The 12413-nt window shown below is 54.5% G+C and overlaps 2 protein-coding genes across 3 annotated transcripts in view; one reads left to right on the forward strand and one right to left on the reverse strand.

Moving 5' to 3' along the window:
* Positions 1–2340, forward strand: part of LOC103609348 (thioredoxin domain-containing protein 11) — a 50982-nt gene extending 48642 nt beyond the window's left edge. For both annotated transcript variants that reach the window (XM_008593676.1, XM_008593683.1), the window contains one exon: positions 1582–2340. In XM_008593676.1, the coding sequence (XP_008591898.1) occupies positions 1582–2224 (643 nt within the window). In that variant the 3' untranslated portion in view covers positions 2225–2340. The remainder of the gene's footprint in view (positions 1–1581) is intronic.
* Positions 2341–4666: 2326 nt separating this feature from the next.
* Positions 4667–5410, reverse strand: SNN (stannin). The gene has a single exon (XM_008593692.1). It carries the CDS (start codon positions 5327–5329, stop codon positions 5063–5065), a length of 267 nt encoding a protein of 88 aa, XP_008591914.1. The 5' UTR covers positions 5330–5410; the 3' UTR covers positions 4667–5062.
* Positions 5411–12413: the final 7003 nt, after the last annotated feature.

Raw genomic sequence — 12413 nt, forward strand, 5'->3', positions numbered from 1 at the left:
TAAATATTTACCCCAGAATTATTTCATAAAACAGTTTACATGCAAAGTTCCAAGTTCTTTATGTTTAATATTACCTAAAAGTTTTCAAAACTTTTTTAAGTTACCTGAAAGGTTCTGTAAACATTGTGTAAAGTAGGGCATATCTGATTTTAATTTCCTTGTGATTTTTATTTGATAGGGAAAGGGCTACACATTAATAGAACATCTTTTGTCACTTTCAGGTATTTGGCCACTAGCTTTGTGTGTGGAGAGGTGTTCAAGCTTTTAACTAGTGGCTTCTTGTGGTTTCTTAAGGAACAATGTGACTTTTTAAAAAGCTAACATTCACTGAGGATTCATGTAACTCGTTTAATCCTTACAAGAATCCCATGAGGTGGGTGACACTCTTATTGTCCCCATTTTATAGAGGAAGCCATGTAAGAACAGAGAAGTCATGTGTCTTAGCACATGCTGGCGATTACACTCCAGGCAGCTGGGCTCTGGAGTCCCTGCTCTTGACCTCCATTCCTTTCATACCTGAGGGAGACAGCAGCCGTCTGTTGGCCCACCTCAGGCATAAATGCATACAGCTGGTAGTTTTGGTTTATTGCAGCCAGATTGTGCATTCACACATAAATGTATCTGTGTCAGACAATTAAGCGACAAGTTCTAAAAAGGAATTTTCTAAATCAGGACTTGGAACAAAGCTGTGGGGAAGCCCCTTTCCTGGGCCTGATTCTGTGCTGTCAAGGCCGGGCAGCCTTAACTTATCAGAGTCCCTTGGTTGGTCTGTTTTCCAAGGATCAGGTTGCCAGTAGCACCTCACCACGCGGGAGCCAAATGTCCCCTGAGGGGTACAATCACCCAGTTGAAGACCTCTGCTTTACATAATATGTAATAGATGCTTGCTGAAGAAACAGGCTGAGTGTATTTCAGGTTTTTTCTATTTCTCCAAGCACCATCAATGGCCACAAGAGTGCTATGGGTGACAGTCCTACCGTAGGACAGCCTTCCTGACACAGCCATTGGGCCTCTCAGAGCACACTCCTGGTTCCCTGAGTTGCTGGCTCTAAGCTTGGGCCTGGGAGCTCTTATCTTTCTTGGAATGTTGTGTACAGAACTGAGCTCTGTCCTCAAGAACAGGCACACATTTAAGATAAGCCACCCTATTCTGTACCCGATAAATAATGTTTCAATAAAATAAGTAAAATACACATAACATCTGGGAGCTCTTATCTTTCTTGGAATGTTGTGTACAGAACTGAGCTCTGTCCTCAAGAACAGACACACATTTAAGATAAGCCACCCTATTCTGTACCCGATAAATAATGTTTCAATAAAATAAGTAAAATACACATAACATAAAATTAAAAAAAAAAAAAAGTTAAGCCACCTTAATTTAGAGAACAAGCATATGGGACATCCTCAGCTTTGTAGAGAATTTCTTGCCCAGGCAACATTTTCCTTACTGACTTTCAATAAGTAAAATCCTCGGAATGTTTTTTCTTGGTAAGTAGATGGCCTGACATCCAGTAGAGTCTGCTTTTGTACTAAACCTATTGGTATGACTTTCATCTTTGATTCCTTTCCCTTTCTCTCCAGAAAGGACCTAAGTGTGAAATACCCCGACGACCTCCCCATTACCCTTCCAAATCTGCTGAGGTTCATTTTGCATCACTCAGACCCTGCTTCTGCCCCCCAGAACTTGGCTAACCCTCCTACCAAAGAATGTCTTCAGAGTGAGGCAGTCTTACAGCAGGGGCACATCTCCCATTTGGAGAGAGAGATCCAGAAACTGAGAGCGGAAATCAGCAGCCTTCAGAGAGCACAAGTGCAGGTGGAGGCCCAGCTCTCCAGAGCCCGCAGAGATGAGCATCGGCTGCTACGGCAGCAGCAGACCCTGGAGCAGCAGCACAGTCTGCTCCAGCAGCAGAGTGAGCAGCTTCAGACCCTGTACATGCACAAGACCCGCGAGCTTGAGGAGCTGGCCCGCAAGCTGCAGGAGCTGGCCGATGCCTCGGAAAACCTCCTCACCGAGAATGCGTGGCTTAAGATCCTGGTGGCGACCATGGAGCAGAAGCTGGAGGGAAAGGACGAAGCTGAAAAGCTGGCTCCCCAGAGAGAGGCACGCTCTGACTCCCCTGAGCCCTCAGGTGCCCCCCGGTTACCTGGCAGCACCCCTCCACCTTCTAATGTCAGCTCTGTGCTGGCATCCAAAAGGAGTAACGAAAATAGGACAGACTAACTTTTTAAATGACGTGAAGAAATTAGAGATATAAACTGTACATTGGGAATATATTTATGCAAATTTTATTGAAATTTATTGTAAATAAAGATTTTCTCAGTGGTCTAGAAAATCAACTTGAATGTCATCAGGTTTTACTGAGCAGGGATGACATCCCTTCCACTTATTGCACAAACTTGGTAGCTTTGAGACAAAAACAGCACAGTCCATTTGAAGATATGTATGAAAAATTAGTCCATGTTTTAGTGGCTCTGTCACGAGTTCCCCTCCCTACTCCCCTGCTATTGCATCTGTGATAATATGAAGACTGAAAGGTTAATTTCTCAACTGGTCAGAAAACTTGAACGCAACAGTTGAGCTATTCAGTAAGAATTCAAAGAGAGGTCATAACTTACTAAGCCATTTGAGTGTGTGGCTCTGGTGTCTACGCTAAAAAAAAGTAGCTATTGACAAATAACAGTGAGCACTATTATGTTCACTACTTCTACAGTCGTTTGCATTTTCCTCTCAGAGACCCCCACCAGTGCCACCGTGCCTCTGACCCTCTCCCCACACTGCCACCATGCTCTGATGGGCCCAATTCAAGCTCCAAGGACGTCCCTGGCAACCCGGGAGTGGGGGAAGAATAGCTCCAAAAGTGAAACTGATGAGAAAGTGAAGTTTAATAATTTCAAAACCAAAATTTCACTGGCATGGTAAAAACCACATGGCAAGTCTGACAATTGAGTGACAGTCAGTTCCAGGGGTCAGGCTCAGAGACTGAAGGTGCAAATCCCAGCCGCTCCTGGATTACCGGGTGTGGGCCTGAAGGAAAAACAGCCTAGGTTTATCTGCTGGCTGCGGTGAGTCGAGGTAGAAAGCCTGGAAGTTCTAAGATGTGAGGGGGATGGGTCAAATGCCCAAGCCTTTTCTAACTCACTGAAGCAAACCTCCTCCCCAGCCTTTCCGTTGGCACCTTCAGAACTTCTTTTCTCCTTCTTAGGCCTCATTTCAGTAGCTAGATCCCCCGACCCTGCCCCCACCTTGAGTCCTGCCCACCCCAGCCTGCAGGGCTGTTCAGCTTGTGCCACCATCACCTCTTGGAGCTTGGCCATCCTATTAGTGGCCAAAGGTATTTCTGCTCCTGCTTTCTAAGGGTTCCTCAGTAGCTTCACTACCACAGCTCAGATGGCCTAATTAGCTACCCCTCTGTCCACCCCAAGCTCTTCCTTAATGTTTGACCCCCAATTTGGGTGTATGCTACTAAAAAGTGTTCCCTACAGCTTGCCCCTCAGGGTTCTAGAAAGTGGTTTCATTTAACATGCTTTTCGGAGGAGGCACCTCCGGCCGGACCAGGAGGCCAGAGCTCTGCAGTTCAGTGGGGTCTAAAGCCAGCAGTGGCCTCTGGTTCTGTACTGAGGATGCTGACATGAGTCACGTTTTCATCATGATAGTTTAGAATGTGCTTAGCGGTGGGATTCAAAGTCAAAATGAGCTCACTGAAGTGTACACAGGAATACCGTGGGAATGCAGGCTGCCAAGGCGCTGGCTCTGAGCCACCAGCTCATCGCCTATGTGAAAATGAAGTCCTGAACTTGAAATGCTCTCCTCCACCCTGCCCCCACCCCCTGCATGAGCACAGGCTGGCAGGGAGCATCCAAGGCGCTGGCTCTGAGCCACCAGCTCATCGCCTATGTGAAAATGAAGTCCTGAACTTGAAACGCTCTCCTCCACCCTGCCCCCACCCCCTGCATGAGCACAGGCTGGCAGGGAGCATCTGGTGGCTTCTGTATGAATGAACGTGCACACAGGAAATGACCTTCGACTGGCACTCAGTGCCTTCAGAGCTGCGTGAGGGGACTCAAGACAGTTACAGAGACCCACGGAAGAAAGTGAAGTCCAGTGCCCAGCAGGTGGGTGGGAGTCAGGGAGGAAAGGAAGCTAACTTGTGAAGCAGGAAAGAGAAAACCTCAACAGTCCCCTCCCCTGCCCAGCGCAGAAAATATTTAAATACAAAAACAAAACAGAAAACACAACTTTTTTTCCCTTTCCTGGGCCAGCTGCAAAGCCTGCACTGAGGGGGATACTCAGCATGCTCAAGACCAAAGGGGCAAGGAACTGCTCTGCTACAAGGACACCTGCTGGCCCTTGGGACTTGTGCCCGGACTTGTCCTTCACTGGCTCCCAAGCAGGTATGGTAGCTTCCTTGCAGTAAATCCACTATTGACAGGAACTGCTATTTAACAACCGAATCTACCTGGACAAAGGGAGAGGGCATGGTTCTTCTCCATCCACTACTAACCAAGCAGAAATCACCCAAGCGCCCCAACTGGTCAGCTGCGAGACATAAAACTGCCATCTCACTCCCTTTACGTAGACGCATGTTAGAGACCTTTCAAGTCCAAGACCCTCCATGGTTTTGACTCAGCTCATCATTAGCACAGTCATCAAACCAGTCCCATGTGCTCCACAGGATATTTTAAAAAATCAGCAAAGACGTTTAAGCACATGCTTCTGGGGACCTATTTACAGTTCACAGGTTTGTTAGTTCACGCATTACAGTAGTAGCTCCATCAAAAACAGGCTCAGCTGAACATTCAAGTAACAAAGCGCTGAGGGGCCGTGAGCCCCAGCAAAGTCAGGCCTACCCACTGCCTGCAATGGGCGGCCCCCCAGGAGGCCAAGGGGAAGCCCAGGACAGCGGGGCCCTGGGACCCAGTGCATGCGATGATGGAGCCTGCCGAGGCCATGCTAGCAAGTGTTAACCCTTCCTCTGAGACAACAGCACGTCTGTGTGGTTTCATCCCTTCCAGCCCTCTTGGCTGGCTGCACACAGGACCAGGAGCCTCGCATCCCGGGTCAGCCGTGGACTTCTGGGCCATTAGGGGTCATCAGCTTGGCCTTTCTCTCCACGCACGGTCCCTTGGCCGAGTACTGCACCAGGAGGAAGGGCTCCTTGGTCTCGCCATCCCCCACAATGCTCTCCTCGTCCTCTGACTGGCTGATGCGCTGCAGCCGCAGGTAGCACCAGCAGCCCAGGATCAGGGCCCCCAGGGCAGCAATGGCAATGAGGATGACGATGACTGTGACCACACCCGTGGTGGGGCTGTGGTCCATTATAGACATGGTCAGTGCTTGGGGGGCTTCCTGGGCAGGAAGCTCTCAGGGGCGGCTGGCTCAATGAGGCTGGAACTCAGGCTGGACACGAGAGTCCTGAAAGACAAAGCAAGATGAGGTAAATGCAGGGCTCCGCTGGGGACCTCGACTGCTCACTTCCGTGGGGTCTGTAGTTCCTAGGCATCATCCTAGGAAAAACGTGCTGGTCGGTTCTCACTGTTTCTCTTGGCTCACCAGTGCTCACTGCAGTCTGCGTCCCTTTACTACCTCTGATACCCTGAGTGCTTCTGCTAGCAGACAGGCAGTCACTCTTGCTCAGCTGCAGAGCCCAAGATGAGGCGGGGGGGAGGGGTGACGGGATGGGCACCTGCCACAGCTGCGGCAGAGCTGAAAGAGGGCCAGGCACTGTTCTGGCCCTGCTGTGTAAGGTGCACATTCTGGAAGCCTGGTGCCACTAGGCTTCCTGACGCCAAGATGAGAGATTTGGAAGCAGGGAAATGACATCAGCGCCTACAGAACAACCCAGTCTTTCCGGGATACCTGTGAGAGGGTGCAGCATACAACAGCCTTTGCCACAGGGAACTGCAGTTGGCTGGGGAGACCCCTGGTCTGCAACATGCCACCCGAGAGGGAAGCTGGGCATCAGTGCTGCTGTGTGGCTCGGACTGAGGCCAAGCCAGCAAGCAAAAGGGAAGAGTCCCAGAAGGGCAAGCTCTGGGGAGGGCAGGGGACAGTGGGGCAGACGGCTCCTGCCCTCACAGAGCTCAGCCTCTAGTGCAGGAGCCAGACTGTACATGGCCTGATACTGCAAAACGCCAGTCACTACACGTGTGGGACTCCACATTGGGAACATAAGGGACCGGTGCCGCTGATGCTAAACTAGGTGGGGCAGGCGAGCTGCAGGGAGGTGGCAGGACTGGGACCACCACCTCTGAGCTACATAAGCTCCGATACCACGTAAGCTCCACCTCGCCAAGCCTCACCCTTCCCATCTGTGCATGGGGCTGCTCAGGGCAAACACAGCCACTGAGATTAGGGCTTTGTTGTGGTCACTATCCCTGTGTGCTGAGGCTAGCAGGCTCCCCAAGGGTCCAAAGACTCTGCCCTTTCTTATTTCTGCTGCCTTGCCAAAAACAGGCCAAATAAATAATAGTAACTACACCCAGGAGGCCAAGAGGATGATGACATGCCCATGTCACACCCTGCACAGGGCCGGGCACGCAGCCCGCACTCAGCCAGAACAAGGCGTCTAATACACAGGCCAAATAAATAATAGTAACTACACCCAGGAGGCCAAGAGGATGATGACATGCCCATGCCACACCCTGCACAGGGCCGGGCACGCAGCCCGCACTCAGCCAGAACAAGGCGTCTAATACTTTTTTTTTTTTTGAGAAGATTGACATCAATGCAGGTAGACAGGAATGGAAGGATAAGGTTCTCTCCCCAAACAGGATCAAACCTGTGCGTCCTTGAGCGATAACATCCCTAAATAGAAATGGTTCTTACCTAACCAGGGAGTCTCCCCCAGAGGCTGGGTTTGCCTGAAGGTCAAAGGTAGCTAAGTCAACGCCCAGTCTGTTGAGGGACCAGGTCTTGGGAAAACTGCAGACTCCCGAGGACTGCCCTGCTGTCTGTGCCACTCTGATACCACTCGCAGGAGGAGATGGTATCCCCCAAGTCTACCGCCTTCTTACCACCTCTAGGGTCCATGCCATCTCTTTCAACGGGCCCCCCGTTCACCTGTACCAGCCCATTGCAGGCAGGCCCCCTTTAGTCGGAGGAAATGACCAGGTCCTTACAGTGACCGACAGGACCCCCACTGCCCGTACTCCCCATTCACTGCTCCCAACCATACTCAACCCCAGGCACCCTTCTGCCACCAGGCCTTCGCACAGGTGGTTCTCTCTGCCAGGAATACTCTGATCCCCTTTCCCAGTGGCTCTCAACTGGGGGTGACTGTACCTCACCCCGGGGACATTTGACCATGTCTGGAGCCATTTTGGGTTCTCACAAGCCGAGGAACTGGTACTACTGGGATCTAGTGGGCTGAGCCCAGGGACGCTGCTAAACATCCTACAATGCACAGGACAACCCCACACCACAGAATGACCTGGCCCCGAATGTCGCCAGTGTGGAGGTAGAGAAAGAACCTCTGCCCTGGTTAACGCCAGCTCCAGCAGGAAGCATTCCTGCCCTGGATGTCCAGGGAGGGGCCCCTTCCCCCAGAGCACTGACCTCCGTTTGCAGCCCTGGCTTCTGGAGCACGGCCATCTGGTTAGCACTCACCTCCCCCAGTGGGCTGTGTGTTCCATGAGTGGCCCTGTTCACTGTGTCACCCTATGTGTGCAGACCACCCTGGCCTCTCCCCTGCCACCATCAGCTCCCACAGCCCTGCTCAGCCTCCAGACTGGACAGGGGACCCTCCTGACCCCCAGAGAGCCCACCCGCCATGGTGGGCGTCTCCACGTGTCCCAACCTCCATGTTCCCTTCCTGCAGGAAGAACACCCACCTGCCCCATGCCTCCTGCCTCCCTCTCTCCTGGACCTCCATCTACAGGGCCTGCCGGGAGCCTGCCTTCCCATGGGGCTTCTGGACAGGAAGGCGAGTCAGTATCAGTTCGGAAGGGGAAGTGTATGTGCTTGAGAGTGGGGGTGTGGGTTTGGGGGCAGGAAGCGGGAAATCAAACAATAACATTATGACCTGGGTGGGGGGCCCAGGGGCCAACCAGGGAGCCCAGGAGGCACCCACGAGTGCAGGGGGTAACCAGCAGTCCAGGGCTAGTGAGGAAACTGAGGCACAGGCAGCCCCAGCTCAAAGGGGCCGTCTGAGAAGAGTGGTGACCTCAAAACCCTGTCTGCTGCCCTCATCCCTGGCCAGGAGGAGGGCACAGAGCCAGGTATGGGCCTCTTACCCCCATGGGCTTAGAGCCTAGTGGCCCAGCCAGTCTCGCCTGGCCTGGGATCCCTGGCCCTCCCGGAATGTGCTTGTTTCTTCCTCTATTCACTCAGCTAGTATTAACTGAGAACTGATCTTTTAACAAATCTGATCGCGTCATTCCCTGCTCAGAACCCTCCCTGGCATCAGAAGAGAATCCAAATTCCCTGCCTCACCAGGCTTCCTGGCTTCCACCTCAGGCCTCTGCCCCAGGGTTCTTCCCTGTCTGTCCCACACCTGGCTCCTCCCTGCTATCCAGGACTCTCGCAGGAGTCACCTCTTGGGGGCTGCCCTCCCAGACCACCCTAGCCCCAGACCCCACCCCGACCCCCTCACCACCACCTGGCCCTCCTTCATTTGATTTCCTAGAGCTCTTTGCTACCTGAAATTCTCTGGGTCAGGGGATGCATATCCCCGCTACTGTCTCACTCCCCACCGTAGACTCTGAGAAGAGGAGGGCACTGTCTGTCCTGGCCATGGCTGGATCCCTGCCCCATCCCTGGCACACACTAGGTGCTCAGTAAATGTTTGCTGGGTGGCTCAAGCCCAGGGATATGGTGATGAATTAGAGGAGAACCTGTTCTCATGGGGATCACAGTCAGCGGTCCCCAGCCCTGAGCCAGCTCCCTAACCCCCAGGCCTCTCCCACGAGGGTCCCTGAGCATGGGTCCCCATGCCTGTCCCCGCAGACTCAAGGAAGCAGGCAGCCTGCGTGGGAGGACAGGCTGCAGCACGAGTGCGGGGGCAGGAGCACCACGTGCCAGTGGATTATGGCAGGCCCGAGCCCATGGAGGGGCAGCTGTCTCCATACCTGCTGGGGGGCGGGCAGGGGAGGGGGCAGCCGAGAAGCAAAGCCCAGAGGAAACCCAAAGTGCTGAGGGCAGCTGGGCCCCTGTGAGCCCCTTGGCCTGGCTGGACCCCTCTCACCTGCTGCACCTCTCCTGGGCGCCCCCCGCAGGCCTCTGTGAATGAAGGTGTCTCCTGCAAGCTGGCTGACCCCTCACCTTGATCCAGCAAAGCCCACTGGACAGGGTGGGACAGGCAGGGCCACAGTGTGGGCTGGGGAGATGGCCAGGATGGCACACGGGAAACCTGGACTATCCCAGAACAATCATCAAAATAGTTCCCGTGTATTTCATACAAGCATTGAATCCTGCCAACCATTCCACGGCTTAACCGTATGCCATTATCATCTCCATTCTGCAGATGAGGAAGCAGGCGCAGAGAATTGAAGGAATTGCCCAAGAGCGAAAGCTGGAGAGCAGGATGCAAACCCAGAAGTGGGGCCCAGCAGAGCAAAGGGAGGGGTCTCTCAAGTGCAGCGGGCCAAGCCGGGCCAGGGGCAGCAGTATCTGGGCACTCTGGAGCACCCCCTCCGGAGGATCCCCTTGGCCGGCTCCCTCAGTCATGACAAAGCCTCGCATTCGAAGGCTGAGGCCATCTGGGTCCCCCCAGACATACAGGAAGAATCTCCCACCCACTCTACACCCTCCTGCTCTCAGTCCTGCCTCCCTCTGCCAAGGGTGCCCGACCCTCGGATCACATCCACACTCCTGGAAAGACAAGTTCTAAAGCCCAGCCCTCCAGTCTGCAGAGGTTCCCCCGTGCAGTGCCCTGAACACCCTCAAAGGAGATCAGTTGGAGCAGAGGATGCTGTGGCCTCTAACGAAGCCCATGAGTGTCCCTTGGAATAACAGTGACAACAAGCCCAAGCAGCTCCAGGTGAGCACTGGCCCGCACCTGCCCCCAGGCTGCAGGTATCACTAATACTGTTGTGTCCAGATTTTCAAGATCAGTAACTGGGCCCCAAAGCACTTTAGGGCAGAGCTGGTGTGAACCCCACCCTCCTCCTGTGAAGACCTATGGCTTCTCCCTTAGGTCTTGCCCAATGTGAGGAGGGGCCCCAGTTCACAGGATCCCAAAACTATGCCTTAAGCCCCACTCCACAGGCCACTCCATGTGCTCAAGGCCCAGTGGGAACACAGCAGCAGCAAAACAGTCTTCAGTCTCCTCCCTCCTGCCACCCCTACACCTGCTACTGTGAGCTGCTTTGCCCCAGCCACCCATAATGGCCTCAGTTTCTCAGTGTGCAAAGTGGGACCGAGTCCCTGACCTCACCCACCAGGTTGTGCAGAGGATGAGAAGTGATAAGAAACATGAAAATGAAAGAGCCACGGGACCACCGGGTATGCATGCCACCAGCCACGCCTTCCTGGGTGCCACAAGGACAGTGAGCCCTTGGGACCCCCCCAAGAGCAGGAGGGCACACAGCCTGGCCCAGGCCCAATGCCACAAATAACCCCTTCCCTAGGAACACGCTGCCTCCCTTTCACTTAACTGGGCACATCACGAGTGTTGCTGGGCTTAGCTGGGCACCAGCTCGCCACCCCCATCCAGCAGTCTCCACCTCCTGGTGCTCCTCAAGGGACGCCAGGAAGGCTGTCCTGCTTACAGGGGGCCAGCCAGTGCTTCCAGCACTGCCCCAAGGGGCGGAGCCATGTCTCCCACCCCTCAACAAACCACCTGTGAAGTATGCAAACCAGGCTCTGCCTCTTCAGGGGACCCCAGTTCACAAACCAGAAACATTTCCTGCCCTGGTTCTGATTAGGAAAATAAGATTGTAGGAAGAACAGGGCACTGCCAGACACAACCAGCATGCAGGTGGAATGTCTGCTCTGTGCCAGGCACCAAGCAGGTACCAGGACACAAGGACACATCACACAAGGCCCCTGCCCTCCAAGAGCCAGGACCGGGAACAGTGGGGATGCCAATAGGAAGCTACCTTTTATGGGGCTGTGCCCAGCTCTATGGCCAGTGTCATCTCATCCTCCACCCCCTACCCCATTACAGCCCTGTCCTCCAGAAGAGGAAACTTGGTCCAAAACCCCCCAGGCTTCCCCATGGTAAAAGAGGAAGCTGGAGCCTGCAGAGCTCTGGGACTGTCCCAAGGTCAGACGGGGTACCCTGTGGCCCAGGCCTGAGGCTCATGCCCCCACCCTGTGAGTCACCCGCTGGGCATTTTCATACGCTACCTCAGAGTCAGCGCATTTGGCCAAACAACTTTGGTAATAACTGTAGATGCTTGACAAAAGCTGGTGGTGATTACTATGTGCCAGACACTGAGCTATAAACCCTCATGTAGATGTCTCCTTTCGGCCTCAGAACAGCCCTAGAGTTGAATTATTACTATTCCCACTGGGCAGGTAAAGAATCTGTTGCTCAGAGAAGTTAAGTCAGTTGGCCAAGGTCACACAGCTCAAAAGCAGATGCTCAGGGATTCAAACCCAGGCAGCCTGGATCCTGAATTCTAAATTTGACCCCAACACTAAAATGTCATATTCCTGATACTCATCTCCTGTCCCCTGTGCCTGTGAAGCTGGGGACAGGTGAGTCCGGTCTGGCCCCTTGCTGGGGCAGGCTGGGTGACCTGGGCGGAGAGCTTGATGCTGGGGACTCAGGAATGACAAGCGCCCTGGCAGTTCCCGTGTGCTGAGCGCGGGCGGCGTACAGGCGCGGTGCCAGGCGCGCTCCACGCACCCTCTCATTTAACCCTGCCAGGCGACAATGTAGTCTCCCCCCTCAATGGAGGAGCAAAACCAGGCTCGAGAGAGGAAGGGGCTTGGCCCAGGGGCGACAGTTGGAGAGGGAGCGACAGCTGGAGAGGCAACTCAAGTCGGCCTGACTGGGGGAGGGGGAGTTGGGGACAGGAGACCACAAGACCCATTCATGCCCAGACCGCGCAGTCACTGCCGAAGAAACCCGGCACCAAACGCTGCGGCCCAGCCTCAGTTTCCCCACCCGCGAAATGGGTGCCAGACGTTGTCCGGACCCTCACCTCTCCACCTCCGGAGCCCTCCTGACCACGCCGGGAACTGCGAGAACCCCCGCCTCTCCCGGAATTTGGAAAAATCTCGAAGTGTCCCGGGGACCCCGGCAGTTGGCCCGAGGCGCGGAACGGCGGACCGCAGTGGGGGGCATGCCCTGGCGGGGGAGGTGGGACACCGCTCCCCGCGAATCGGCCTCCGCCCCCCGCCGCCTCCTTTGTCCCGACCTCGCCGCAGCACAGCGGACAAAGAGCCCCCGCCCGCGGGCGCGGCCCCCGGAACAGACCCCCCCCTCCGAGGCCGCGCCCCCGCCCGGGCCGCCCCTCCCCCG

Source organism: Galeopterus variegatus, unplaced genomic scaffold (assembly GCF_000696425.1).
Source record: "Galeopterus variegatus unplaced genomic scaffold, G_variegatus-3.0.2 Scaffold161, whole genome shotgun sequence".
NCBI lineage: Eukaryota > Metazoa > Chordata > Mammalia > Dermoptera > Cynocephalidae > Galeopterus > Galeopterus variegatus.

Excerpts from the sequence above, each read along its gene's own strand:
- SNN (XM_008593692.1), bottom strand. The coding sequence starts at position 5,329 with ATGTCTATAATGGACCACAGCCCCACCACGGGTGTGGTCACAGTCATC.